The following is a 26,449-nucleotide window of genomic DNA, read 5'->3' as shown; positions in this document are numbered from 1 at the left end:
GCTGTCAAGTTGTGCAGATCACCCAGCACTGAGGCTCAGGACGGAGCTTGGACAGAAGAGAAAGAGATGAGGATGCTTCTTTTGGCCAAAATGCTCACCTTTTCCGGGCTTTGACACTGCAGAGGTATCAGAGCGCGGTGCTGCAGCAGCACCCTCCTGAATTCTGCTGGAAGAAGAGCAGGAAGAAAGCATCTTTACTCTTGGGTGGAAAGCGGAGACTGAAAGACACACTCGTCAGTTACTAGAACGACATGGGGTGAGTTTTGCATAATTTGGTGTTAAATAAAAATTAAGAAAACAAAACTTATTTTTCTGCCTAATCCCACTCTAGAAAAGAAGCGTCAAACACTTTGTAAGATGTTTCCTCATCACAGAGAAAGGTAAGATCCTTTTCCGCCCCTATCTAGAATTTGCTACTTGTCCTTATTAAAATTGATATTCTTGTTTAATTTGGCACGTGAAGATCAGGAAGTGTGGATGATAATAAAAACACTTCAAGATGCTTCTTTCAGACCAGGCACTATTTGACTTCTGTAAACGTCGTAGGCGGCGGTTAGCGCTTCGATTTAACAGTGCAGAGGTGCAGGGTTCCTGCTTCCTGTGACCTGTGTTGAGTTTGCATGTTCTCCCTGTGCCTGTGTGGATTTTCTCCGGGTACTCCGGTTTCCTTCCACGTTCCAAAAACATGAATGGAACACTCTAAAACTAGGTGTCAGAATGGATGGTTGGTTGTTTCTGGCAACTGGTTCAGTCCCCTGCCCACTGCCCGAAGCCAGTTGGGACCCTCGTGAGGACAAAGCGGATCGGAAAATGAATGCATGTAAGCGTCGTCTTGTGTGCAACAACACCAGGAGTGTTTTCATGAATTGATCCATAATTCATCCTTGATAACTCACTATCTTTCCACTCCCACATCAATAAAATAACCCGATCCACATATTTCCACCTACGTAATATCAATCGTCTCCGTCCCTCCCTCACCTCTCGCACCACCGCTATCCTTGTCCACAGTCTCGTCACCTCCCGTATTGACTATTGCAATTCACTTCTTTTCGGTGTCCATCACAAATTCCTCCATAAGCTTCAACTGGTCCAGAATTCTTCAGCCCGGATCATCACTCGAACCCCCTCCTTTCATCACATCATCCCCATCCTCCGACAGCTCCACTAGCTCCCTGTCAAACTTAGAATCAACTACAAAATACTTCTCTATACATTTAAAGCCATCCATAACCTTGCCCCCCCCCACCCCTATCTGTCTGATCTTCAAATTTCCGTTCCCTCTCGTTCCGTCAGGTCCTCATCCTCTCTCCACCTCTGTTTGAGTGTTTTGAAAGGTGCTTATAAATAAAATGTATTATTATTATCCATCTTTTTTGGCCAAAGATGGACTTTTGAAGCGACCAACTTCTCACGAACGAGCCGATCGCGCACGTGCAAGCATACACACACACGCACTCACGCGGGTGCCCACCAGTGCACTCGCGCACATATGCACGCACACCACGATGAGCAACAGTCGGAACGGGCCGAAATTGAATGAATGCGGGTTGGCCACCCCTGATCTAGGCAGTGATTCTTTCTCATACCGTGATCTCATCCAAAATGGTCCTCATACCACACTTTGATAGTCACTCTTCCAGAATATTTTATTTTAGGACATACTCCACTGATAGGATCGGTTTAATTTCTATATTTGCCACGCCTCTATGAAAGGATCATTGAATTTGATCTATGCAAAGTCAACCTCCCACCTCCAAAAAAGACAATCGCTATGCATCTGCAGTTGTCTGTCAAGACCTCGGATCAGACCACATCGATATTGGGGATGGTGGGGCCAAAAAGCATCTCCAGTGACTCCGGGGAGGATTATTAGTGTGGGATGAGAAGGAGAATTATAACATCCATCCATCCATTTTCCACCGCTTATCCGGGGTCGGCTCGCGGGGGCAGCAGCTTTAGGAGGGAAGCCCAGACTTCCCTCTCCCCAGCCACTTCTTCGAGCTCTTCCTGGTGGATCCCGAGGCGTTCCCAGGCCAGCGGGGTGACATAGTCTCTCCAGCGTGTCCTGGGTCGTCCGCGGGGTCTCCTGCCAGCGGGACATGCCCGGAACACCTCACCAGAGAGGCGTCCAGGAGGCATCCGAATCAGATGCCCGAGCCACCTCATCTGGCTCCTCTCGATGTGGAGGAGAAGCGGCTCTACTCTAAGCCCCTCCCGGATGACCGAGCTTCTCACCTTATCTCGAAGGGAGAGCCCGGACACCCTGCGGAGAAAACTCATTTCGGCCGCTTGTATCCGGGATCTCGTTCTTTCGGTCACGACCCATAGCTCGTGACCATAGATGAGGGTTGGAACGTAGATCGACCGGTAAATTGAGAGCTTCGCCCTTTCGCTCAGCTCCTTCTTTACCACGACAGACCGATACAACATCTGCATCACAGCAGACGCTGCACCGATCCGCCTGTCGATCTCTCGCTCCCTTCTGCCCTCACTCGTGAACAAGACCCCAAGATCCTCCACTTGGGGCAAGATCTCCTCCCCGACCCGGAGAGGGCACTCCCCCCTTTTCCGACTGAGGACCATGGTTTCAGATTTGGAGGTGCTGATCTTCCGTGAGTCATCACCTTACCGTGGTGGAGGGGTTTGTGTGTCCCAATGATCCTCGGAGCTAAGTTGTCTGGGGCTTTTTGCCCCTGGTAGGGTCACCCATGGCAAACAGGTTCTAGGTGAGGGACCAGACAAAGCACGGCTCAAAAGACCCCTTATGGTGAACAAAACAAATGGACTTCAGTTTCCCTTGCCCGGACGCGGGTCACCGGGGCCTCCCTCTGGAGCCAGGCCTGGAGGTGGGGCTCGATGGCGAGCGCCTGGTGGCTGGGCCTGCACCCATGGGGCCCGGCCGGGCTCAGCCCGAAGAGGCAACATGGGTCCCCCTTCTCATGGGTTCACCACCCACCCATGGGAGGGGCCAAAGGGGCCGGGTGCAGTGTGAGCTGGGCAGCCGAGGATCGGACCCTGGCGGTCCGATCCTCGGCTGCAGAAGCTAGCTCTAGGGACGTGGAATGTCACCTCTCTTGCAGGGAAGGAGCCCGAGCTGGTGTGCGAGGTAGAGAAGTTCCGACTGGATATATTCGGACTTGCCTCCACACATAGCCTGGGTTCTGGTGCCAGTTCTCTCGAGAGGGGTTGGACTCTCTTCCACTCTGGAGTTGCTCACGGTGAGAGGCGCAGAGCAGGTGTGGGCATACTCATTGCCCCCCGGCTCAGTGCCTGTACATTGGGGTTCACACCGGTAAACGAGAGGGTTGCCTCCCTCCGCCTTCGGGTGGGGGGACGGGTCCTGACCGTTGTTTGTGCATATGCACCAAACAGCAGCTCAGCATACCCACCCTTTTTGGAGTCCTTGGAGGGTGTGCATGAGAGTATTCCGGCTGGCGACTCCCTTGTTCTGCTGGGGGACTTCAATGCTCACGTGGGCAATGACAGTGAGACCTGGAAGGGCGTGATTGGGAGGAACGGCCCCCCCGATCAGAACTCGAGTGATGTTTTGTTATTGGACTTCTGTGCTCGTCACGAATTGTCCATAACGAACACCTTGTTCAAACATAAGGGTGTCCATATGTGCACTTGGCACCAGGACACCCTAGGCCGCAGTTCGATGATTGACTTTGTGGTTGTATCATCGGATTTGCGGCCGCATGTTTTGGACACTCGGGTGAAGAGAGGGGCGGAGCTGTCAACTGATCACCACCTGGTGGTGAGTAGGCTCCGATGGTGGGGGAGGATGCCGGTCCGTCCTGCCGTCCCAAACGTATTGTGAGGGTTTGTTGGGAGCGTCTGGCGGAATCCCCTGTCAGAAAGAGTTTCAACTCCCACCTCCGGCAGAGCTTTTCCCATGTCCCGGAGGATGCGGGGGACATTGAGTTCCAATGGACCATGTTCCGTGCCTCTATTGTTGAGGCGGCCAATCTGAGTTGTGGCCGTAAGGTGGTTGGTGCCTGTCGTGGTGGCAACCCCCGTACTCGCTGGTGGACACCAGCAGTAAGGGATGCCGTCAATCTGAAGAAGGAGTCCTATCGGGCCATTATGGCCTGTGGGACCCCAGAGGCAGCTGACAGGTATTGACTGGCTAAGCGGAACGCAGCTTCGGTGGTCGCTGAGGCAATAACTCGGGCATGGGAAGAGTTCGGTGAGGCCATGGAAGAATTATAACATGGCTCATCAAACTGGGTGGAGTCAGCTGTTGAAAAGCCACCAATCACATTAGCAACCTTTATGTGATCGATCGATCCTGGAAGGAGGAAAAGAGAGTCAATGGAGCCTCTTTCTTAGATTATGAGGTCTCACAGAAGGACCTACGCGACTCGATTTGTTTGTCACTAACGGGGCCAGATATAAATGTTAAAACTATTCTGATCGCCCAACCCCCCCAAAAAAGTCACACTTCTATTGGGACTACCTCGTCAATTCTGTCAGATGTGGAAGGAAGATGCGGTCTGTTTTTTTTTTTTTTCCACTACGGTCATACTTGACCCTGTTTCAAAGCAACAGGATAATGATGATGTTAACGATGAGCAACAGTGGGGGGGATTACACCCACACGGCATCTTCAAATGCCACAAGACACTCCGCTTTTAGCCAGATAAAGTTCAAAATATCTTTCATCGCATCCCTCCATTGGAAGTGAGTGAGGAAGTAAAACAATGCCAACTAATCTGCATGGATGGGTGTTACAGGATGCATTTCTTTCATTTCTCATTTATTTACATCATTTTTTTCCCCCCTTGCGTTCACTGCAAAATGTTTACCGTGTATATAAAAAGACTAGACACCCCTTTCAAATGCCAGATTTTTGGGGTGGGGCTATTGGGAGGGAACCATGAACGTGACTTAGAACCAGTACAGCTGGGGAAAAAAGGGTGAAAAACAACTGTGATAATGTAGCTGCACAAGTGTGCATGCCCTCTTTCAGCTGATGTTTAAGTGCCTCTGCTTAACCCCAAATGAAAGTGCGCTTTACCAGTCGTCATTTCCTGACATTTTTGTCAGTCATTTAAACTGCAACTCTTTTTGAGTACATCACATTGAGCGATTTCCATTGATGCTGATTCAATGTGGAAATATTGGCACGCAGTGACTGAGGCATTCAAATGCAATTGACTCTATTGTCTTACTAGCTACTAATACTTAAACCCTGAAGACAGTCACTTGTTCGTCAAGGTAAAGTTTTCTCTTTGTCTCCCTTAGAGAAATTTGTCTTGGTGTAAGGGACAGCTGCATGCATGAATACAAGCAGTCATTTGTGAACAGCACAAGCAAATGATGTTAGTTCAAGTGTCAGATGATCGCGAATCAAATCAGACACAATTATGCCCACATCCAAGACAGCTGAAAATGTTTGACTAGAAATATTGATAACCATAGCTAAAATGTTTTTTTTTTTTTGTCATCTTCACCACAAAACCAGTCCAATGTGGCCTTCAGAAACAACCATAATCATTTTTGTTCTTTTCCTCCAGAGAGCAGCCAATCTTCAGCACGCGGGCTCATGTCTTCCAGATCGACCCAGCCACAAAGCGGAACTGGATCCCTGCAAGCAAGCATGCGGTCAGCGTGTCTTTCTTCTTCGACTCCAATCGCAACGTCTACCGCATCATCAGTGTGGGCGGCACCAAGGTGAGGACGACATATGTGTACAATTTAGAATTACCTCGATTTCTGCATAAATCCTAATCTGTTTTGGAAAGAACACACAATGCTGCGTTCAGTGAAAATAACCCCCCAACAAAGCCCCGTCACCAAAAAATGATCCCGACTGGAAAATTGCGCGGCGTAGGATTGATTTGCTTATTCAGGGCTTGGACGTTTTTCAATCATTGACAAGAAAAAATGAATTCGTAAGTTGATGAAGACATTTGCAGGAGCATCTGTCTGCTAGTCAACGAAAGAATTTGCCTTCTGGACTGTCCCAGCCAGTGATGGGTGCCACAAAACTGACGCACCGACACACGCGCCGAGCTCACAGAGCACTCCCCGCGCTGGTGCGCTTACTGCTTCAAGGCAGTCATGCGACTGATAGAGAAATCTATGAGCCTAATGGTCTAATATTTAAAGTTTCATTTAATTTGGGTATGTCTAGACCAGTGGCGGATGCTGGTCTGTCAAAGAGGGGAAGCTCAATTTTGGCCAACATCATAAAATGTGTCCGTTTATTTATACGTGAATTCTACTCTCCGTTCCTTTTCAAGAAAATGATCTGTGACCCTGTCATACCAACAAGGCGTCTTTTCCAGGGACTTAATTCATACTTGTCAACTCATACGGTTTAGCCATAGTTCATACGGATTTTGTGGTGAATCTTATGTATATGGCCGTATCGCACAAATCATACGGATTCTGAAAATTTCCGAGTTTTTTTTTCACCAACTCCAAATGATTTGGAGTTGGTGAAAAAAGTAACGCAGGAATACAACTCTGAACACAGTAATGCCACTATGTAGAATGATGATTAGACATTAACCAGACATTGTATTATGGAGATCTACAATAAATATCATTGAAAATTTCGTGGGTTTTTTTCTGCTGTTATTTTGACATATAAAATGCTTTGGTATGTTATAAGGATTTTTTGCTCTTTATAAGGATTTTTTTGGTAGTTTATACAGGTTGGCGCTCCCAAAAGTTGACAGGTATGTTAATTAGTGTGCTACAACGACAGGAACTACAATAAAACCCACCAGAAATAAAAGATTAATTTGTCGCTAGTTGTTTACAACAAAGAGTGTTGCTAAGATGATGAGGAGAAGTCTCCAGCTCAACTCAGAACAGAATGCGAATTGAAAAATTGCTCACACGGTTACCTACACTAAAAGGTCGGTGATTGGCTCATTTCGATGTCAATCAAACTGGCACACAGGCTCCGACAGATCTTCCAATCTGATGCAGAAAAGCCTGGCGTCCGGTACCCTCCCACTGCCATCCAGTCCCAGAGACGCCGAGCGTCCGTGGGCGGGACAAAAACCAGCTTGTATCCAATGACTCGTCTCTGTTCAACGCATTGGGACAACCTGCCCTGAACTCTCGAGACGCTCGGCGTCCGGACAGTAGACGCTCTGCGGACGCTCAGCGTCCACCGTTTAAAGCACAGCGAATCTGCGGGAATGAATGAGAAGGGAGTCGCGTCATAACCAGTAAGAAGAAGCTGATTCAGAACAAAAGTTGAGCACGTTGTAGCGCATATTTAGTCAATGACATGTATACACAATGAAATTTACATTCATATATTTGATCACTTATTCTTTGACATTTTAGGGGAAGCCGAGCTTCCCTTGCAGTCCGAGAGCAATCGCCACTGGTCTAGACATTTGGATGCGTATTCAGCGCCCCCAAATGCCTGTGCGCAAAGGTGTCGGCCGTTTGGGCGGAAGTCTTTTTGAAGTCCACAGTAATCACGTCAAAGCAAGGGGGCGAACAGATGGAAGAAGGCTAGACTCGGTCACAAAGCGGGAATAAACAATTTGGGAACATAGTGTTGTCGAACATCAAAAGACGGTTTAGGAACGGTTGTCGCGCCCAAGCGGACATTTGTCATCTGCGAAGTCTGCGACTTGCTTATTCGTTGTAGACCAGACTGAAAGGTGTGAACGTATCTGTGGTTCAAAGCTTAAACCAAGATAGTCAGATCACGACCGAGGGGCCGGACTGGGGGCATCGTAAGCAAATATCGGGCGCAGTGTTTTTCTTGTATTTTGCATATGTAAACAATAAAAGTCCGACAGGAGCACAAGGATCTCTAACTGTGATCACGGAGCAACTACCATCATTCACTCTTTGAGATCCGCTTCCACCGATAAAGACAATCGAGTGTGTCGAGTCATTTGTTTAACTTTGTCCGGGTAAAAAACTCTGACAGTGTATGAACTACGTAGACTCGGCAAAAATGCACCAAACTGTGTTTATAAGGAAATGTGTCTGTTAACGCGATGTACCCGCTGAAACGATCCAACGATCAAACGATCTTTATGGGTTATGGAGCACCTCCAGGGGAAATGAAAGTTGTCTGCTGTGTGGGACCATTTTCATCTGCTTTCGGAGCACAAGGTATTTATTTCATTCTCCTGTTTCACCTAGTTCCTCTCAGATTTTCGACTTGTTCCATTCTAATTCTAATTCATTTCAAGGTAACTCTTTAGTTTACTATTCACATTGACATTTTTTTTTCTTGCAGGTGAAATGTCGCATTTGTTTCTCAGAGCTGTCCTCTACGAACAAATGCGCCTCCTCAATATTGAGGCATTATCGGGCCAAGTAGGAGAATAAAGTTTCCGATAGACTCAAGATAAAATCAGGTATACAGCCGTTCTCTTACTTTCTCATGGTTGCTTTGTTGATAATTAATTGGCAATCAGTAATTATTATTAATTTATTCTCCATTTCATGTTTATCAATTGAGTTTCCAGGAAGGAGTGGCTTAATCAGGCACCGCTGAACTTCATTCTCAAGCACTGCCAGCCCCTCGACATTGTGGAAGAGTGAAGGTTTCATGGTACCCTCATATGTTTTCCCATCAAGAAAGGTTCATGTGGAAGTTACATCAAGTGGCAGTTGACATCGGCCATTTATTTCATCTGAAATGTAAATGTATTGATTTGCTTTTGTTAAATCCTTTCCTTGCACCCTGAAACCTGATAACATAATAAGCAGTCCACTGTCGTAACCGCTGTCCCTGAAAGGGTTAATTTACAGCCCATCAAACAATTTCTTTTTTTTCTTTTTTTTCAGATGACTCGTGGCAGCACTTGGATGATGTCGTGGGGAGACTTGGGAGAAGTGCGACTGCAGATGCAATGGCTAAAATCCAGCGATATTTAGCAGAGGGGAATATTGGACGGACTCAAGATCCTCTGATATATGGGAGAGCCAGCAGACGGCCTATCCCAACCTCTTCCTGCTCGCCAAAAAGTTCTTGTGTACGCCGGCATCATCAGTGTCATGTGAGCGTGTGTTCTCCACGGCAGAAGAACTCCGTTGCAAGAAATGCAACAGAATCAATTTAAAAACATTGGAGAAACTTTTTTTAAAATAAAAAAAAATTGGAAAACCAAAAAGTTCACAAGCATCCTCATTCACATCATTTTCACTTAGATTTTCCGATTATGATACATGTCAACATTATTTATATACATGGAACAATACAATATAAGGCGCAAAGACTCGAATTATATATATATATATATATATACACACAGTAATCCCTCATTTATCGCGGTGGTTACGTTCCAAAAAGAGCCAGTGATAGGTGAAATCCGTGAAGTCGTGAGCTTTATTTTTTACAGTTATTATACAAAACTGAATTATGTATACAATGAAACCAAAGACCAAAATCTGTTTTCAGGCCCAAGCACAAAAAAACCCAAAGGTTTTCAACAAATAACTAAAATAGTTTTTGGAAATACTGTACTGTAAAATATTTTTAATAGTCAGTACGAAGTTGGACTGTTCACGTCGGTCAGTGCCTTAGCCAATCAGGATGCAGAACGCACTTCACTGTTTAAAAGCATTAAAACAACTGGATTTAAAAAATCCGTGAAACAGCAAAGCCGTGGGAAGTGAACCGCGTTAGAGCGAGGGATGTGTGTGTGTGTATATATATATATATATATATATATATGTATATATATATATATGTGTATATGTATGTATATATGTACACTGTATATATGCATATAGATGTACCGTATATGTATATATATGTATGTATAAATATATATACATATATACACATATGTATGTGTGTATATATATTAGAGCTGTAAAACGATGAAAATATTTAATCTAATTAAAAATGCAACTGTCATAATTAACTCAAATTCACTAAAAATTAATCGTGATTACTCACACATTTTTTATCGCTTCTGAATTTCCTTTTACATTTTTTTGACCTATTTTTCCCCATTTTAATGCTCTCATCAACATGGAATCATGAATCAGTTTTCTATGTGCAAAATGCAAATATTTACTGAAATAACAATTTCGATTTTCAATTTTACATGAACATTTTTCACTTGGAGCAGTTATTCACACAATCTCTCATATTACTGTCCATCAACAACAGTGAAAAAAATATTTTGTCACACAACAGCTGCTTTAACAGCTCTTTTTATGGAATCAAAACAGAGCAATATAACATTATAAAGTACACATCGAAGGTAAACTAGTACTCAGCCTATAGTGGATTTAAGCCATGGTTGCATACTTTGTTTTTCTCAAGTTTGCTTTGAACACAGCAGTCAGGTTATGTTGATTCTGTTGGTTGCGCGGAAATCTCTCTACGGTTTTGTGTTGACATCATTTCGGATGACTACACTTGGTTCGATGACAACACTGAAGACGTTTTATTTTCGCTTGGTCGCTACCACTGCACCGCTGAACTTCACCGTCACTGTCAGATGAACACAGAGAAGCTCCACCCGCTCTATTTATATGGACACGGAACACTAACCTTCTACACAAAATAGTTCCAAACAAGTAACAATCGCGTCAGTGGCATACATCGTATACCTGTATGATACAGGTAACTTTGGTCTTGTCAGTGGAACAATCTGGCAACTTTTTAAAAGTAAACTTTCCATTCATAAACTCTTTAAGTATCAGTTTTCGGTGTCTCGCGCTGCCATGGCTGGCAAAACAAACGTGCGTGGACCTATGCAGCGCGCTTGTTGTTTTGTTTCTGGTTCATTTATAGAGCAACGTAACATCCGCTGTGACGTGTGCCGCGTTAATCTCGCGAGAAAAAATGTAAACCCGTTAAAATTCATTTAAATTAATGCCAATAAAAACGCGCTAAACTGACAGCTCTCATATATATATGTTGTGAAAGCGCTATATATAAATCAGCATGTATTGCGTGTGTGTGTATATATATATATATATATAGATATATATACTATATATAGATATGTAGTATACTGTGGCTGCTCCCTGGATTTAGGTTACGAGCAACACATCAAGTACTGTACTGAGGAGGGGGTTGGGGGGGCTTTAGCTGATCTCGTAGCACCTCGAGTCTGACCCACATTCCTGCTTCCCAGAAAGCCGCGTATGGTGGCAGTTGTGCGCTGAACGGCCCAGTATTGCCTCTGAGTGTATAATCTTCACAGTTGCCTGCATCCAGCTTGTTATGTCAACCGCGTCACTACAGCCAACATGTTATGTCAGCCGTGGCAAGGCAGAAGACAGACGACACAGTCAGTGCATGTAATCGTTTTTTGGCAGGGAAATCAGGACACAAAGGCGAACGGCTTCTTTTAAAGACCCCGCCCTCGCCCTGGGCTGCGATTCCAGGATTTGAAGTCTGTGCCATGATTGTCACTCACTGAGTTGACGTCACAGGCTTTTAAAATAGTTTGGAGCTCATGTCTTTTTCTTTTCATCATGTGGTCAGGGGCGGACAAATTTACTGGTGAATCTGCTGGATGTGATGCAAAGGTCTCCGGCATTGTGGATTTACAGTGAAACCAAAATCCTCTAGTGGAAAACCTTCAAAACAAAACTGAATTATTTGAAGGTGAGCTCGAGACTACGCCATCACCGAGATCTGGCTACAACCTTAATTGGTCGTCAGCATATCACTACTCATACCACTTTTGTCTCAATGAAGCTCCTCAACTCAATTGAACATAGGTCCTTGGTGCCAATATCCCACATTTTTAAAAATTGTTTTGACACATAAGAGTTTTCCACCTCAAAAATCTGCAACAGCTGAACTGTGAATATGCGGGTGTGCGTAACAAAAAAGTGTTTTTAAATGGGTTTTCAAATCACTTAAATGGAGAACATTGCGTTGTAAAGCGGGCGGCCCGGTGGTCGAGGGGTTAACGCATCGACCTCACAGTGCAGAGGTTGTGGGTTCCAGTCTGGCGTTTACATGTTCTCCCCGTGCTTCCGTGGGTTTTCTTTGGGTACTCCGGTTCCTCCCACATTTCCAAAACATGTGTTGCAGGTTAATGGAACACTCTAAATTGTGCCTAGGGTGCGAATCTGAGCGCGGATGCTTGTTCGTCAATGTGTGCCCTGTGATTGGCTGGTAACCATTTCAGGGTGTCCCCCACCTACTGCCCGAAGACAGCTGGGATAGGCTCCAGCATGACCCGCGACCCTTGTGTGGATAAAGCGGTTCAGTAAATATATGGAGGGATGAGTTGTTAAGCGGGTAAACTGAGTTCCCAACTTGCTCATGAAACAAATGAAATTCTGAATTTAACCACTGCATTCTGTAGATCACAATTTGTCAAATCAAGAGAACTTGGTGTGCGTAAAATTTGAGGTAAAAAGGAAAACTGATGAGAATTGGGAAATCGGTTTTGATTGAGTCGAACTTAATCATTCCACTTTGAAATGTACCAATCTGTCAATTGTTTTTCTTGGTAGGCAATTATCAACTGCATCGTTACACCCAGCATGACATTTACGAAGACATCACAGAAGTTTGGTCAGTGGGCTGACAGCAGGGCCAACACAGTCTACGGTTTGGGCTTTGCTACAGAGCAACAACTGCACCAGGTAACGGCTTTCAGTGGACATGCGTAGATCAGTTTCATGTGATGTATGCATACATTAAGTCTGGCTGCGCGCGCATCTTGGAGGCAGAAAACACACGCTTGTGAGTCACAATAGTCTCGTGCCGTGGGTTGTCAGAATGGAAAGAGCACACAGAGATCTAGTCTTTTATAGAATTCCTGCTGGTAAACACCCCTTTCAGAAAAAACGGCGAAAGTTATGGTTACAAGCTTGACGACGTGAGAATTGGACTGAGGAGGCAATTAAGAATGCTTGTCTTTGCAAACAACAGTGACGTCATTAAGATGTGCGTGCATCTTGGAGGCAATGTTTGCAAACTTTGAAACTCATCCATGTTGTTTTATCACAAGTTCTCAGAGAAGTTCAAAGAAGTGAAAGATGCAGCTCGTCTGGCACGGGAAAAGTCCCAAGATAAAGAACTGGCCAACACAGCCCTCAGCATCGCTGCACCACAGGTGAGCACAGCTAGAAAACAAAGTCATCAAAGTGCAACCGTGCGACGTATGTGACATGGAATTCATTGTGCGGAATATAAAGTGATCTCAGCAAAGTGCCATGGCGAAGGTCACCATTTTGAATGCAAACGATTTTGTTTGGTTATTATGATTGTATTCTTGCTATTATTTTAGGGTTTCTGTACAGCTGCGGCTGTTGTGAACGCACCATAAAAAGTGAGTTCATAAGATGGTGCGGATCTAACCAAGAAGAGTTGAACGCACCTATGTCCGGTTACTCGTCGGGACTGCTGCAACAGAGTGGAAGGAGGAAAAAGTGAAGCAAGAGGAAGGAAAGGCAAAAGATGAAAGATGAAGTGGGTCACTTATCTCAGAGGGGAGTGACAGTGAGGAATGTAGGGTGATGCTAAAATGATCCCAGCAGCTTCCTCGTCAGCCCACAAAGCCTCACCTCAGACCTACTAGAGCACAAGTGTCAAACTGTGGTCCTCGAGGGCCATTGCCCTGCTGCAACACACCCGATTCATAATCATGATCGCTACCGGGCTCCTGAAGAGCTTGCTCATGAGTTGATCATTTGAATCCGGTGTGTAATAGCCGCCAGAGATGGAAAATGTGCAGCGTCGCGACTCTTCAGGATCGCAGTTTGACACCTTTGAACTAAACCAATTAGGGATACCAAACAAATAAATCCCATCATGACCATATGAGGGTTAATGTGACCAACACTTCGTATTTTTCTTTCTTTTTTTTTTAAAATCATGTCTGCCCATTGAAAGCCTGCAAATTCCATTAACCCCTTCTCCCGCCCCAAATCTGAAAGAAAATAGAACTCAAACCCAATTCCAATAAAGTTGGGACGTTGTGTTGAACATAAATAAAAATGCAATTATTTGCAAATCATCTCTAATTGCCCCACGGGGATAAGGTTTTCAGAATCTGAATCTGAATCATGTTCAATTGGATCCACTTTCATCTCATTGGATACACTAGAGAGACAAACTATTTTATGTTCAAACTGGTAAACATGATTGTTTTTAGCAAATAATGATTAACTTAGAATTTTAGGGCGGCAACACGTTCCAAAAAAAAGATGGGACGGGGGTTCATGTTTATCACTGTCTTATGCCACCTTTTCTTTGAACAACATTCCGTAAACGTTTGGGAACTGAGGATACTAATTGTTGAAGCTTTGTAGGTGGAACTCTTTCCTATTCTTGCTTGATTGGTCTGCATTGTCGTATTTGACGCTTCATTATGCGCCACACATTTTAAGTGTGAGACAGATCTGGACTGCAGGCCAGTCTAGTACCTGCACTCTTTGACTACAAAGCCACGCTGTTGTAACCCATGCAGAATGTACTTTAGCATTGTCTTAATGACGGAATCAAAACCTATATGTAGCCGCTAGCATAAATGCTGCCTTCACAGATATGTTGGTGAGCCATGCCAAGTGTTAGCAGAGATGTGTTCCTCGAGCCGGTCCTTGGCCTCGAGGACCAGCTCGAGGACCGAGGGGCGGTCCTTGATCCTCGGCCTTGGCCTCGGAGTCAAGTCCTTGGTCCTTGGCCTCGGGAGTCAAGTCCTTGGCCGTGGCCTTGGATTGCCGGTCCTCGGACACAATGAGGGATTAGAGCCTCGAATCCCTTGCATAAGGACCGCAAAAATCGCGAAGGAATCTAATAAATTCCATCCAAGGAAACCCATATTGATGGATTAACTCTGGCGCTTTAAGAGGGGCGGGTCTGCCACTGACAGGTGACAGTTAGCGCAAGGTGTAAAGAGCAGCATCACAGTTAGTTTCAATCACGGTTCGTTCCGTTCGCGATCGGCAGTTTAAATAGCGTGTAAAGCCTTTCTGTAACAGTGGTGTCTTTTATTGAGTTATTTTTGCACAGTCGTCACGTTTGTGCGGTCGCACTAGAATGTTTGTTTGAACCAAGTAGTAGAGATGAGAGTCCAAGATGGCGCCCGAATAGGCAGCCTTCGGCAAGTGCTCTTCAAGAGCCTTGCTTTTTTGTTCTTTTTTGGTGTTTTTGTCTTTTGTTTTGTCACATGTTTGTTGTTTCATCGTGTGGACCTGATATGGACTGTTTTCAGCGCTTTTTGGCCACGACATTCGTCAAAGGAGAAGTATCTGTGCTTGGTGGTTGCGCCTTCTCGGCAGCACGCCTGTACCAGCACCGTTTTTGACTGGGAGGAATGTCGGCACCATTTGACTGTCGTTGCTGGACAGGCGCTTGTGTCTTGCGCCTGTAATGGGCAGCATTTTTCACAGCCCCGCTTTGTTCAGCGGAGAGATCGGTGCTGTTGAACGGTCTGCGGCTGGATGGATGTAAGGCTTGAGGAGCCGACGATGAGAAGAAAGGAGCGTTAGCGCGTAGCGCCGATGCGGGAGTCGCGGCTTGGAGTTTGAAGCGGATTACGTGGGACAGGAGAAGTGAACCAATCTCTTTTTTCGTCAATGGATGCTACAGCTTCTTGTTGACTTTGAAACTTAGCTTGTAGCCGACGTGTGCACATTTTGAGCATGACGTCTCTGATCCACTGGTTAAAGGACACTTTGATTCTCTCCTCTTTCATCTCAAACTGCTTCAAACAACAAAGCGTGTGACGGAAAAGTGGTTAGGACTGCGCGACTGTCCGTGTTGTGTTTATTATTTTACTTTATGTTAACTGTTTTGTTAAGCGCTTTGTTACAGCTGCCGCTGTTGTGAAAGCGCTATATAAATCAGCATGTATTGTATTGTAAGTAATTTGCGTTACAGCTGGAGTCAATAATGTCGGCACTTCACTTCCGGGTTTGGCCGTTGGGATTTGGAGTCCTTTTGCTTGATTCCAGTTATGTTTGCTGAATGCTTTCTCATGTTTGGAATAATGAATATTGATAATACATAGTTTTAAATCAAGGTTGATTTAATTATTTATTATTATTATTGTGAAGTTGAAGGTATTAAATTAATTAATGTAGTATTAGTGGTAGTGGTAATAATAGTCGTACTCATAGAATGGTTAGAGATCAGCCATCTCATCCCGCGTCTCATACCGTGAATTTCCAAAATCCTCAGGCCTGCTCCTGAATAATTTAAAATTTTGCAGCATTTGTTTATCATTGTATGTATATGTTGTTTGTGTTATTATCGTATGCAATTGAATAAGTAGACCCTTTCAGATTTCGAAATTTGGGACTCTCTCAATGCATAATGGCACTCATACTTTACTGATCAGCGAGTCCCTGGGACTCGCTGCCGGTAAACTGTAAAATTATCACTGCAGAGATTACCGCTTTTTCTGCACTCTGATTGACTTCTATGCAAAGTCATTTCTCAACTTGTCTTCCGTGCCATGTCATGCCTGTTGAGTGTTGATTTACTTCATATTAAGAAACTACTGCACTAAAACATTAATTCGTAAATGTACTGTATACCATATGATTTTATTTTTTTTCTCAGTATAAATAACACGTACCCTGACTGTTCTACTCTTTGAATAAAAACACTTCATTCAAGCGTTAGGGAGTGCAAAGGGTTATAATGGAGGGGTGTTGCAAATCATGAAGACCTGCCAAGTGGTATGATAGCATTGTTTTATACATGTCCTCGGCTAGGCCTCAGCTTCAAAATCAGTCCTTGGTCCTTGGCCTTGGCCTCGGAGGCAAGTCCTTGGTCCTTGGCCTTGGCCGCGGAAAATTTCTCAAGTCCTTGGCCTTGGCCTCGGAGTCAAGTCCTTGGCCTTGGCCTCGGGTTGCCGGTCCTTGGACACAACACTGAGTGTTAGCACTAGCTTCCGTGCTAACATAACAGTTAAGAGTAGTAGGGTTAGCTTTGTATGGTTGTGAGGTGTTGAAAGATGATAGTTTCATTGTTTTTTTCGTTCTCTTTTGAACTTCATGATGGATTTCACCTGCAGTTCTCACAGGTGAGTGGTTTTGATGTTACTTTCAACCGACCGATTTACTGTCTATCGTTTGAAACAAACGACAAACCAAAGTTGTAATGTATGCATGCACATACACTCATTGCGCCAAATTATTGGGACACCAGGCCACGACAGGAGTAAATGTCAGTTCTAGTTCATTCCAGTTGAAGTTCATAGCAGCAAAGTTATGAAAGGAAGAAGTAGAAGAACAAAACACGAGCTGCTGGAAAGGCAGCCACTCTCGCGGCGCCATCTTGAAGTCAAAATAACACAACACAACACATAACTGTCTGTGTCCTATGTGTTGTGTTGTGTTATTTTGACTTCAAAATGGCGCCGCGTGAGTGGCTGCCTTTCCAGCAGCTCCTATGTTTTGTTGTTCTACTTCTTCCTTTCATAACTTTGCTGCTGTGAATCGGGAATTTCTCCATTGCGAGACTAATAAAGGCTTTCTTATCTTATCTTAAGACACAGACAGTCGTGCAATCTTAATCACTTTTCCTGTTTGAAGTAGTTATAGATGAAAGAGGAGTGGATCAAAGTGTCCTTTCACTTGTGGATCAGAGACGTCATGCTGAAAATGTGCACACGTCTGCTACAAGTTACGTTTTGAAAGCGCAAACAAAGCTGTAGCGTCCATTGACGAAAAAGAGATTGGCTCACATCTCCTGTCTCATGTAAATCTGTTTCAACTCCAAGCCGCGACTCACAGTAGCCGCTCAAGTAGATCAAGTTCTTTTACACGATACTCAGGCAAAGACACAAATTTGATAGCGTGGAATTGTCCAAAATTATTTGGGATTAAAATTAAGAGTTCACTAAAATGTAATGGCTTGACCTCTTGATTTCGAGGTGACGCTCAGTACTTTTGTCAATCACATGTTTTTGTTTGTCTATTAGTATCTTTTTTTTTTTCCTTTAATACCTGCTGGGCCCCAAACGAGAAAAAAGAAATCTGGGTCACCCCTTAGAGATAAACTAGCAACACATTGAGCATTTTCAGCTTCTCTGTATAATTTAAAGCAGTGGTCTCCAACCGCCAGGCCGCGGACCGGTACCAGTCCGTGGCTCATTTGGTACCGGGCTGCACAGAAAGAATAAAGAACGTACATTACTTCCGTTGTATTTATTTTGTCATTTGAAAGATGTTTTATCTTGAAAAATGACTGGATTCTCTGTTACATCCGTCTACAGTACGTCACTCTTGACGCGCTTCTCGGTCACGTGATAGGTTACTGCTAAAATGAAACCCAGGAGCTAGCAAAATGAGTAAAAAACAAATATCTCGAAGTTTCTTTGGGAAGGTGAAAAGGCCTAGCCAGGAGACGACTTTCAAGAAAAAGAAGGCTACATTTAATAGACAGTATCAGGATTTCCTATTTAAAATACGGATTTATCTCAACGGGAGATTCCCACGCACCAAGTGCCTTGTGTGCCAACCTTGTGTCATGATTCGTGTTTATTATTATGTTTAGAAAATATCGCAGTTTTCATGCAGGTCATATCATATTATTTTGTTGTATTTATCCGCCACAACTTTAAGGCCGGTGCCTGAAAATATTGACTGACATTAAACTGGTCAGTGAGGCAAAAAAGGTGGGAACCCGCTGGTTTAAAGTACTTAAAAAAAATCGGGGTCAAGAAGCATGGGCTTGTGTGGAGAGTGCATTTACTGATTTGTTCCTCAGGACCTCTCCGATGACCTCCAGTCCCCTCCAGTCATGTGTGTGAACGGGCCTGAGGACAAGTTGTTTCGCAGTCAAAGCGCAGACATCACGCTGTCTTCTGAGAAGGAGCGTATCAAGAAGATGCTCTCGGAGGGGTAACTCAAGTTTTCAGTACTCAACGAATCCCATCTCATTACCATGAAAGGAATCCATTTCGGGAACGTCTGTATCAATGGAAGAGCAGATAATTATGTTCTGAGCATTTACTTAAAAACTCATACAGTTCAGGAGCAATTAAAAAGGAAGAAAAGCATCCCAATCGACTGAAGCAGGCGACATCGAAGTTGGGTTTAAAATTAAATCAGCTCAGGTTTATTATTTATAAGATGTAGATTAAAGGACAGAGAATACATATATGGACAATTGTATATGGTTATCCTACTTGTTGCCTGGTACATTAATGAGATGTGTTTGATACTGTTTGACCAAATTCCAGCCAGAGAAGAAAAGGAATGTCACTAAAAAATATTTGCATATAAAAAAGTAAATATCTAAAAAAATTAAAAATCCCCCAACACTGCTGTTGTGCAAAACCAAGCTAATATTAGCTGTTAGTTGTAGCTTGTAAGCCATCAGTGATTACATTTCTTGTACGAGCTGGGTTTGCTCACAGTTCTCATGTCACGTTTGAATTAGTTTGGAGTAGCGAGGTGCTCGCCCCTAAATATCGACATCAAACAATAAGCATCCCCCTATTTAACCCTTAAGACCACTCACAATGCATATTCTTCCTCCTCTGCAAGGTGGTTGCCATCACAGGGAGGCAAATCAGATTCCGCCTCATAAGAAATGTACGTTTTCATAACAGGTCTATCTGCGAGCTGAACCTGGAAGCGGAGCTCTTCACGCTGCAAGACAGCAACTCCAAATTAGTGGCGGCGTTGCACGAGGCTAATGCTAACGTGGAGCAGTGGAAGAAACAGCTGGTTGCGTATCAAGAGGAAACCGAAAGGCTTCGAGAACGGGTGAGCAGAGCAGCAAATTTAGATCTTAAGGTTCTTCTTACGTGGTCCTGGTGAAAGACCACACCATATGGTCCTGAAATACAACCAATCCTGTATCCTCGCGGGTCAGCTTCCATCTCATGATATTGATGTTTTTTTTTCTTGAGCTACAACAGTTCATTATGCACAAGCAAGGGTATTTGTGGTTTTTGTGTCAAAAGAGGAATCGTGTTAAGGAAGTACGTTTGAGTGATCCATCATGACTGAGAGGCAAGCTTTGTAATGTTGGGGAGGAGCTAAGTTTCGCCTGGGTTGTTAGTGGAAACTTGAGGAGACTTGGCCACATGTATCTGCACACTTGGTGTTTTTCATCTTTATTTATTTATTTATTTTAATCAAATCCTCTAACCATTTATTTTAAGAGTCATTTAAAATGAATTAGAAATTACAGTGTTTCGGGATCACAGCTTGTGCTCTACAATTTAAACTAATTAAATACAAAGCGCTTTACAGAACATTTAATATAAAATAACAAAAATAAGATAACAGAACACATCATAAAACATACAAGCAACGGTGAGTATTCCTGCTTTTTTGTTCACAATGAAAAATACAAACCTGATTCCCTACAGTTCTGTTACTTTAAACTCTGGTTTGTCACATAACATTTTACCACAAGGTTTAGTGTATATACACAAGAGTGCTTGCCAGACCTTTAAAATTCAATCACATTTCATGTTCTATCCCAATTGAGTTCTCCCCCCGCGCTCCACCCCACTCATCAATAACAGCTTGACCAAGTTTTGATCTTTCTATTAAAGCTCAGCTCCACTTTATCGATCCCCTAAATGCTCATTTCCAGCACATGTTCCTCATTTCAGGCCACTTTCCCATTTTAGTCAAGGGAGCCACCACTAGTTCGAGCTTGTTTTGCTCCATCTCAGGCTAAGAGACTTTGGTGGCTGCCAGTAAAATGGCTCACGTCTCAGTGGTGGTAGTGGTGTGAGAAGAAGAGTTTGTAGGACAGCCGTATCCTACTTTTGTTGGCCCACTTAGGACAAAAAAAGAGAGCTCTCTCGAGGGACTTGGTTCTTGCTCATTTCCTCTTACTTCCTTCTGCAGCTTCTCTCAAGTGCACTTGACTTTTAAAGCAACAAAAGCAGAGCCAGGTGGACTTAAGCAACCTGTTAACTGATATTCTCAGCAGTCTACTGCATAATGATACATTGTTTGTTAGATTTAGAAACTTCATATCTGCGCCGCAATTGACGCCCTTCTAAATCTGTAAACGTGTAAATGTAAAATGTAAGAAAAATTGTTTGCATGCATAGCCTAACAAACATTTTCTTTGCATACGTTTGTGTGTGTGTGTGTGTGTGTGTTGAGGTTGCTGACCTGGAGGCCCACGGGGGTCACGGCCCCAGTGACCTGTTGAAGGACGAGTTGACTCAATCTCTGGAAGAGTTGGAGGCTCTGTTGAAGGCCAAAGACGAGGTCTGTACACTTTCACCTACATTTAAAAATATAAAGAAATGGAATAGTGTGGCTCATTAAAAATAACAATAATAAATAAATAAAACTATACGTCTGTTGTTTCTTGGCAGGAAATTCACAATTTGCAAAGCAAGAAGTCAGACTATCATGAGGTGGAGCGTGATAGAGATCAGGCTATACACAGATTACGGGTAAGATTCACAAATCCCTTATTATTTTGCAGTGGATAGGGCATAAAAAAGTCCCAAGTAATTAAAAAACCCTCAGATATGTTTATAAGTGCCTCCATTAGTTTAAATTGTAAAGCACTAACCAGGGGTCTCCAAACTCAGTCCTCAAGGGCCGATGCCATGCCCGTTTTCTATCTCTCCCTGCTGAAATGCACCTGATTCAAACGATCAGCTCATCGATCAAGCTCTGAAGAAGCAAGATAACGATCCTGATCGTGAATCAGGTGTGTTGCAGCAGGGAGGGATAGAAAACAGGCAAGACATCGGCCCTTGAGGACCGAGTTTGGACCCCCCTGGCACAGACTACGAACCCAAAACACTTTGGAATTTCAAACTCATCTTACATGACTCAATATAAAGGGTTAGAGCAGTGGTGGGCAAACAACGGCCCGCGGGCCGAATCCGGCCCGTTGGTCTTTTTAATCCGGCCCGCCGAAGGTTGGTCCACAATTAAGGTTCGATGTGAATGATTGCATTAATTTCAATTGGACTTGCAATGACAGGCATTTCACCGCCAGGTGGCGCGGGGGCGGGGCAATCTTTTCGACCACCTAGTACCTCTGTATCGCTCTACTTCTACTGGTCTGATCACAACCCATCTGCAACGATGCACAGGCTAAAATAGGTCATCAACAACACTTTTGTCATTTAAAAAAAGTATATTAATACCGTACTTTCATGCTTTTGTTCTGTTGATGTTTGATATGGACTGTCAACAAATGCAGTTTTTTTTTAATGTACCATAGCTCCTGCTGACCTGGCCCTTCTGTCAAATTTTAAAAGTCAATGCGGCCCCCGAGCCAAAAAGTTTGCCCACCCCTGGGTTAGAGGATTTGATTTAAAAAAAAAAAAAAAAAAAAAAAACACCAATTGTGCATGTACATGTGACAAAGTCTCCCCAACTTTCACTCACAACCAAGACTAAGCTTAGCTCCTCCCCAACATACAAAGCTTATTTCTCAAGCGAAATGTATCGTCTTTTCTCTAAAAATAAATAAATACAAAAATAAATAATGAATGTGCATCAAACAGTAATTGCCAGTTATGGAAACATGCTAGCAGCTTTTCCTCCACTACGTTAACCTTCATTCACCCTAAATGACGACAAGCACCGTAGATGACTGTGGACTGCATGCAGCTTGTGCATTGGTTTCATTGGGTGGGAGTGCGGGTGGACCTAAGGTAGCGGCTGATGAGTTTATCTATTCGGCATTACAACAAGCAGTAGTTGTAACGTGGTTGCCTCTCCTCAACAGGAAGTGGAGATGCGCAATTCCGAGCTGGAACGCCGTATCCAGAACACGGAGCAGAACTTAAGCAACTCTTTGGAGGATCGAGATCGCATGGACACTGAGCTCCAGAGGGCCATCGAAATTCTAGACATCAAGATCTTTGATCTCAATGACCTCCGGCAGAGCTTGGTTAAACTTGTGGACAAGTAAAAAGTCAACATGCAGAAGTTCAAAATAATCATAATAATAATAAAAACAAATCCAAGATGGAGCACAGTTACATGCACCTCAAGCGCAAGAACCATCTTGTCGGCAGCACTCGCTGTTCACATGTCGGCCTAAACTGCATTTTACGTTGTTTTACTTGTCAGATAATGTAGCACTTCATGTAGCTTACCAGGGAAACAATGCAATAACCTCAAGGTAGCTGCTTAGCTGCTTCTAAGTGCAGAGTGCAAGACGTTCTGGTGCTCATAGTTTTTCCATTTAATATGACAATTGGATTATAAATGGCATATTGTGACTAATAAGAGGCCTTGTTTTACTGTACATTAACTGTCTTGTCAGCGATTCTACATACAAAACAAGCACACCTTCATACTACATTGCAGCCATTACACATATTGCAGATAAACCCATTTGTAACATGTGTATGTAGCTGTCCATGTATTAAGTAGCAGCAGGTAGACAATAGAGATCATTCTAAATTTAAGCAGCTTGGTCTTCTGCGCTATTACTCACATTTGGATAAATGAAGTACATATTAATTAATAGAAGGTATCCAACATAGGTGTAATTTATCTTATCTGTCATCCTATAGTGCACCCATCATTTACATTTTGGACTGTGTTCGAATAATAATAAACTTACAGTACTTCTGACAGTGCAACATCTTAATGGAACTCTGCTGTGATGTGTTCAAGGACATTCGGGACACTTCAGGTCTTTGTTACCTCCATCTGTGGACAAAGTGACATAACCCTGGTCAACAGTGATGAATGAATTTTTCACAAACCACACGGACTGCATATTTGATTGTTTTGAATCCATCCATCCATCCATTCATTTTCTACTGCTTACCCGGGGTCGGGTTGCAGGGGCAACAGCTTTAGTAGGGAAACCCAGACTTCCTTCTCCCTAGTTACTTCCTCCAGCTCTTCCCAGGGGATCCCGAGGTGTTCCTAGGCCAGCTGGGAGACATAGTCTCTCCAGCGTGTCCTGGGTCATCCTCTGAGCCTTCTGCTGGTGGGAAATGCCCGAAACACCTCACCAGGGAGGCCTCCAGGGGGCATCATAATCAGATGCCTGAGCCACCTCATCTGGCTCCTCTCGACGTGGAGGAGAAGCGGCTCGAATCTGAGCCCTCCCCAAATGACCGAGCTTCTCACCTCATCTCTAAGGAAGGGCCCAGACACCCTGCAAAGCAAACTGATTTTGGCCGCTTGTATCCGGGATCTAGTTCTTCTGGTCCTGCCCGTAAACGTAAATCGACTGGTAAATTGAGAGCATCGCTGTTTAGATCAGCTTCTTAGGTCAGCGATTTGCCTGTCGCTCTCCTGCTTCCTCCTGCCTTCATTCGTGAACAAGACCACAACATATTTAAACCCCTCCGCTTGCAGCAAGAGCTCATCCCCAACCTGGAGAGGGCACTCCTTTTACCGTCTGAGGACGATTGTTTCAAATGTGGACGTGCCGATTTCCATCCCAAATGCTACACACTCAGCTGCGAACTGCTCCAGTGAGAGTTGGAGATCCCTTGAAGAAGCCAACAGCACCACATCTTCAAAAAGCAGAGATGCAATACTGAGGCCACCAAACCGGACCCCCTCACTGCCTCGGCTAAGCCCAGAAATTCTGTCTATGAAGCTTATGAACAGAATCAGTGACAAAGGGCAGCCTTGGCGGAGTCCAACCCTCACTGGAAATTATTCCGACTTACTGCTGGCAATGCAGACCAGACTCTGACATCGGTGGAATAGGGACCAGCCCATATCAGGGGGTTCGGTACCCCATACTCACAAAGCACCCCCCACAGAACTCCCAGAGGGACACGGTTGAATGCCTTCTCCAAGTCCACAAAGCACATGTAGACTGGTTGGGCAAGCTTTCATGTACTCTCGAGGACCCTGATAAGGGTGTAGAGCTGGTCCACTGTTCCACAACCGGGACGAAAACCACACTGCTCCTCCTTCCCTTGACTTCCCGACCGACCCTCCTCACCAGCACCCCTGAATAGATCTTACCAGGGAGGCTGAGTAGTGTAATCCCTCTGCGCTTGGCTTTTTAAAAGGGGAACCACCACCCCGGTCTGCCAATCCAGAGGCACTCTCCCCAATGACCCTGTGTTGTTACAGAGGAGTGTTAACCAGGACAGCCCTACAACATCCAGAGCCTTGAGGAACTCCGAGCGGATCTCATCCACCCTCGGGGCTTTACACCGAGGACCTTTTTAACCACATCTGTGACTTCAACCTCAGAGATTGAAAAGCCAACCTCAGAGCCCTCGAACTCTGCCTCCTCTTAGGAACACGTGTTGGTGGAGTTGGGGTGGTCTTTGAAGTATTCTGGCCACCGACTCACAATGTCCCGAGTTGAGGTCAGCAGCGCCCCATTTCCACTGTAGGGTGGTGGAGTTGGGGTGGTCTTTGAAGTATTCTGGCCACCGACTCACAATGTCCCGAGTTGAGGTCAGCAGCGCCCCATTTCCACTGTAGACAGTGTTAATGGGGCATTGCTTCCATCCTGAGACGTCGATTGGTGGACCAAAATTTCCTCGAAGCCGTCTGGAAGTCGTCTTCCATGGCCTTCCAACTCTTCCCACTTCCAGGTTTATGTTTGAACATGTTGTTTGTTATGGACAGTCTGTGACAAAAGCAGATTTCTGATTGGAGGTGTGGGGGGGCTTTCCTGCCTCTTTGGGCGGAGCCCGGCTGGGCCCCAAGGCCAACGAGCCCCACTTCGGGGTGTGGTGCCAAGGGGGGGGGGGGGGGGGTGGTGATCCGCATATGGGAAAAGGGAACCAAGGTCCATATATTTTATTCATCATAAAGGGTCTTTTAAGCCGTGCTTTATCTTGTCCCTCACCTAGACCTGCTTGCCATGGGTGACCTTGCCTAGGGCATAAAGCCCCAGACAACTTAGCTCCTAGGATCATTGGGACGCACAAACTCCTCCACCACGGTAAGGCGACGGCTCACGGATAATGTTTTTAATCATGTTGTTTATTATTTGAACTCTTAAAGAGGGTTGTTGTGGAAAGTAATGTTGGCTATTTCACACATGCTGAGGTGTTGCGATGGACAACATAAACAAAGAAAATAATACTGACAAACCTCTTCCATAGAGGTACTGTACTATCCACAATGGGTCACATTTCTGATTTTTTTTTAATTTTTTTTTTTACAGAGAAGGCTGACACTTAATGACTCCTACTTTATACCTACTTTTTCCATACACATTTGTGAGCAGCCATTCTCGATATAGCTTATCCATGACTGGAGGAAATCACACTCCAACACAAACAATCATAAGTGAAACAAACAATTAAGATGGTTGGTAAAATGTCCATTTGAAAGGTTCCACAAAAGGACATGCAAAAGTGAAGCGGTGCTAACTTCTTCGCTGGACAGGGGTGTGGCAACAATTCAAACAGGAATGTGGTCAAAAGAAACACTGGAGAATCTGAGGGCGGACAATTCAATTTAACTGTCAGAATGCTGTCTTGGAAGGAGTAGCTGAATGGAAAACTCCAGTGAATTTCGCTCATGCCCTCAGAAAACTCACCAAATGTTATTGAACACATAAATGTAGATTCCCTTATTGGGTTCATGCTTTTAAGACAAGTTTAGTCTTTTTAAAGGGGTCTGG

The 26,449-nt window shown here is 44.4% G+C and overlaps 1 protein-coding gene and 1 long non-coding RNA gene across 6 annotated transcripts in view; one reads left to right on the top strand and one right to left on the bottom strand.

Moving 5' to 3' along the window:
- Positions 1-26,449, bottom strand: part of LOC147195348 (uncharacterized) — a 31,859-nt gene that overhangs the window by 968 nt on the left and 4,442 nt on the right. The window contains exons 2-5 of one of the 3 annotated variants that reach the window (XR_015102770.1): positions 23,453-23,541; positions 21,022-21,136; positions 18,629-18,846; positions 99-7,155 (exon numbers count right to left, since the gene is read on the bottom strand). This is a non-coding gene — a long non-coding RNA (uncharacterized LOC147195348). Of the gene's footprint in view, positions 1-98; positions 7,156-18,628; positions 18,847-21,021; positions 21,137-23,452; positions 23,542-26,449 lie in introns of those variants that run through there. The other 2 variants (XR_015102769.1, XR_015102768.1) reach the window with 2 other exon arrangements.
- LOC147195349 (homer protein homolog 3-like) lies at positions 109-23,465 on the top strand. 3 transcript variants are annotated; one of them, XM_086128469.1, is made up of 10 exons: positions 109-256; positions 332-380; positions 5,523-5,679; positions 12,433-12,564; positions 12,933-13,037; positions 18,644-18,777; positions 19,491-19,647; positions 21,013-21,120; positions 21,231-21,311; positions 22,607-23,465. In XM_086128469.1, the coding sequence occupies exons 2-10, from the start codon at positions 358-360 to the stop codon at positions 22,790-22,792; spliced, it is 1,083 nt and encodes a 360-aa protein (XP_085984595.1). In that variant the 5' UTR covers positions 109-256; positions 332-357; the 3' UTR covers positions 22,793-23,465. The 3 variants fall into 3 exon arrangements, with proteins under 3 accessions (XP_085984595.1, XP_085984596.1, XP_085984597.1); XM_086128470.1 differs by lacking the exons at positions 109-256; positions 332-380; positions 5,523-5,679 and adding exons at positions 7,139-8,351; positions 8,463-8,548; positions 8,785-8,996; XM_086128471.1 differs by lacking the exons at positions 109-256; positions 332-380; positions 5,523-5,679 and adding exons at positions 7,139-8,351; positions 8,456-8,548; positions 8,785-8,996.

Source organism: Hippocampus guttulatus, chromosome 14 (assembly GCF_054856545.1).
Source record: "Hippocampus guttulatus isolate MCC_2025c chromosome 14, RoL_Hgut_1.0, whole genome shotgun sequence".
Lineage (NCBI taxonomy): Eukaryota > Metazoa > Chordata > Actinopteri > Syngnathiformes > Syngnathidae > Hippocampus > Hippocampus guttulatus.
Note: the sequence above shows the minus strand (reverse complement) of the source record. Positions and strands in the feature narration are given on the sequence as shown.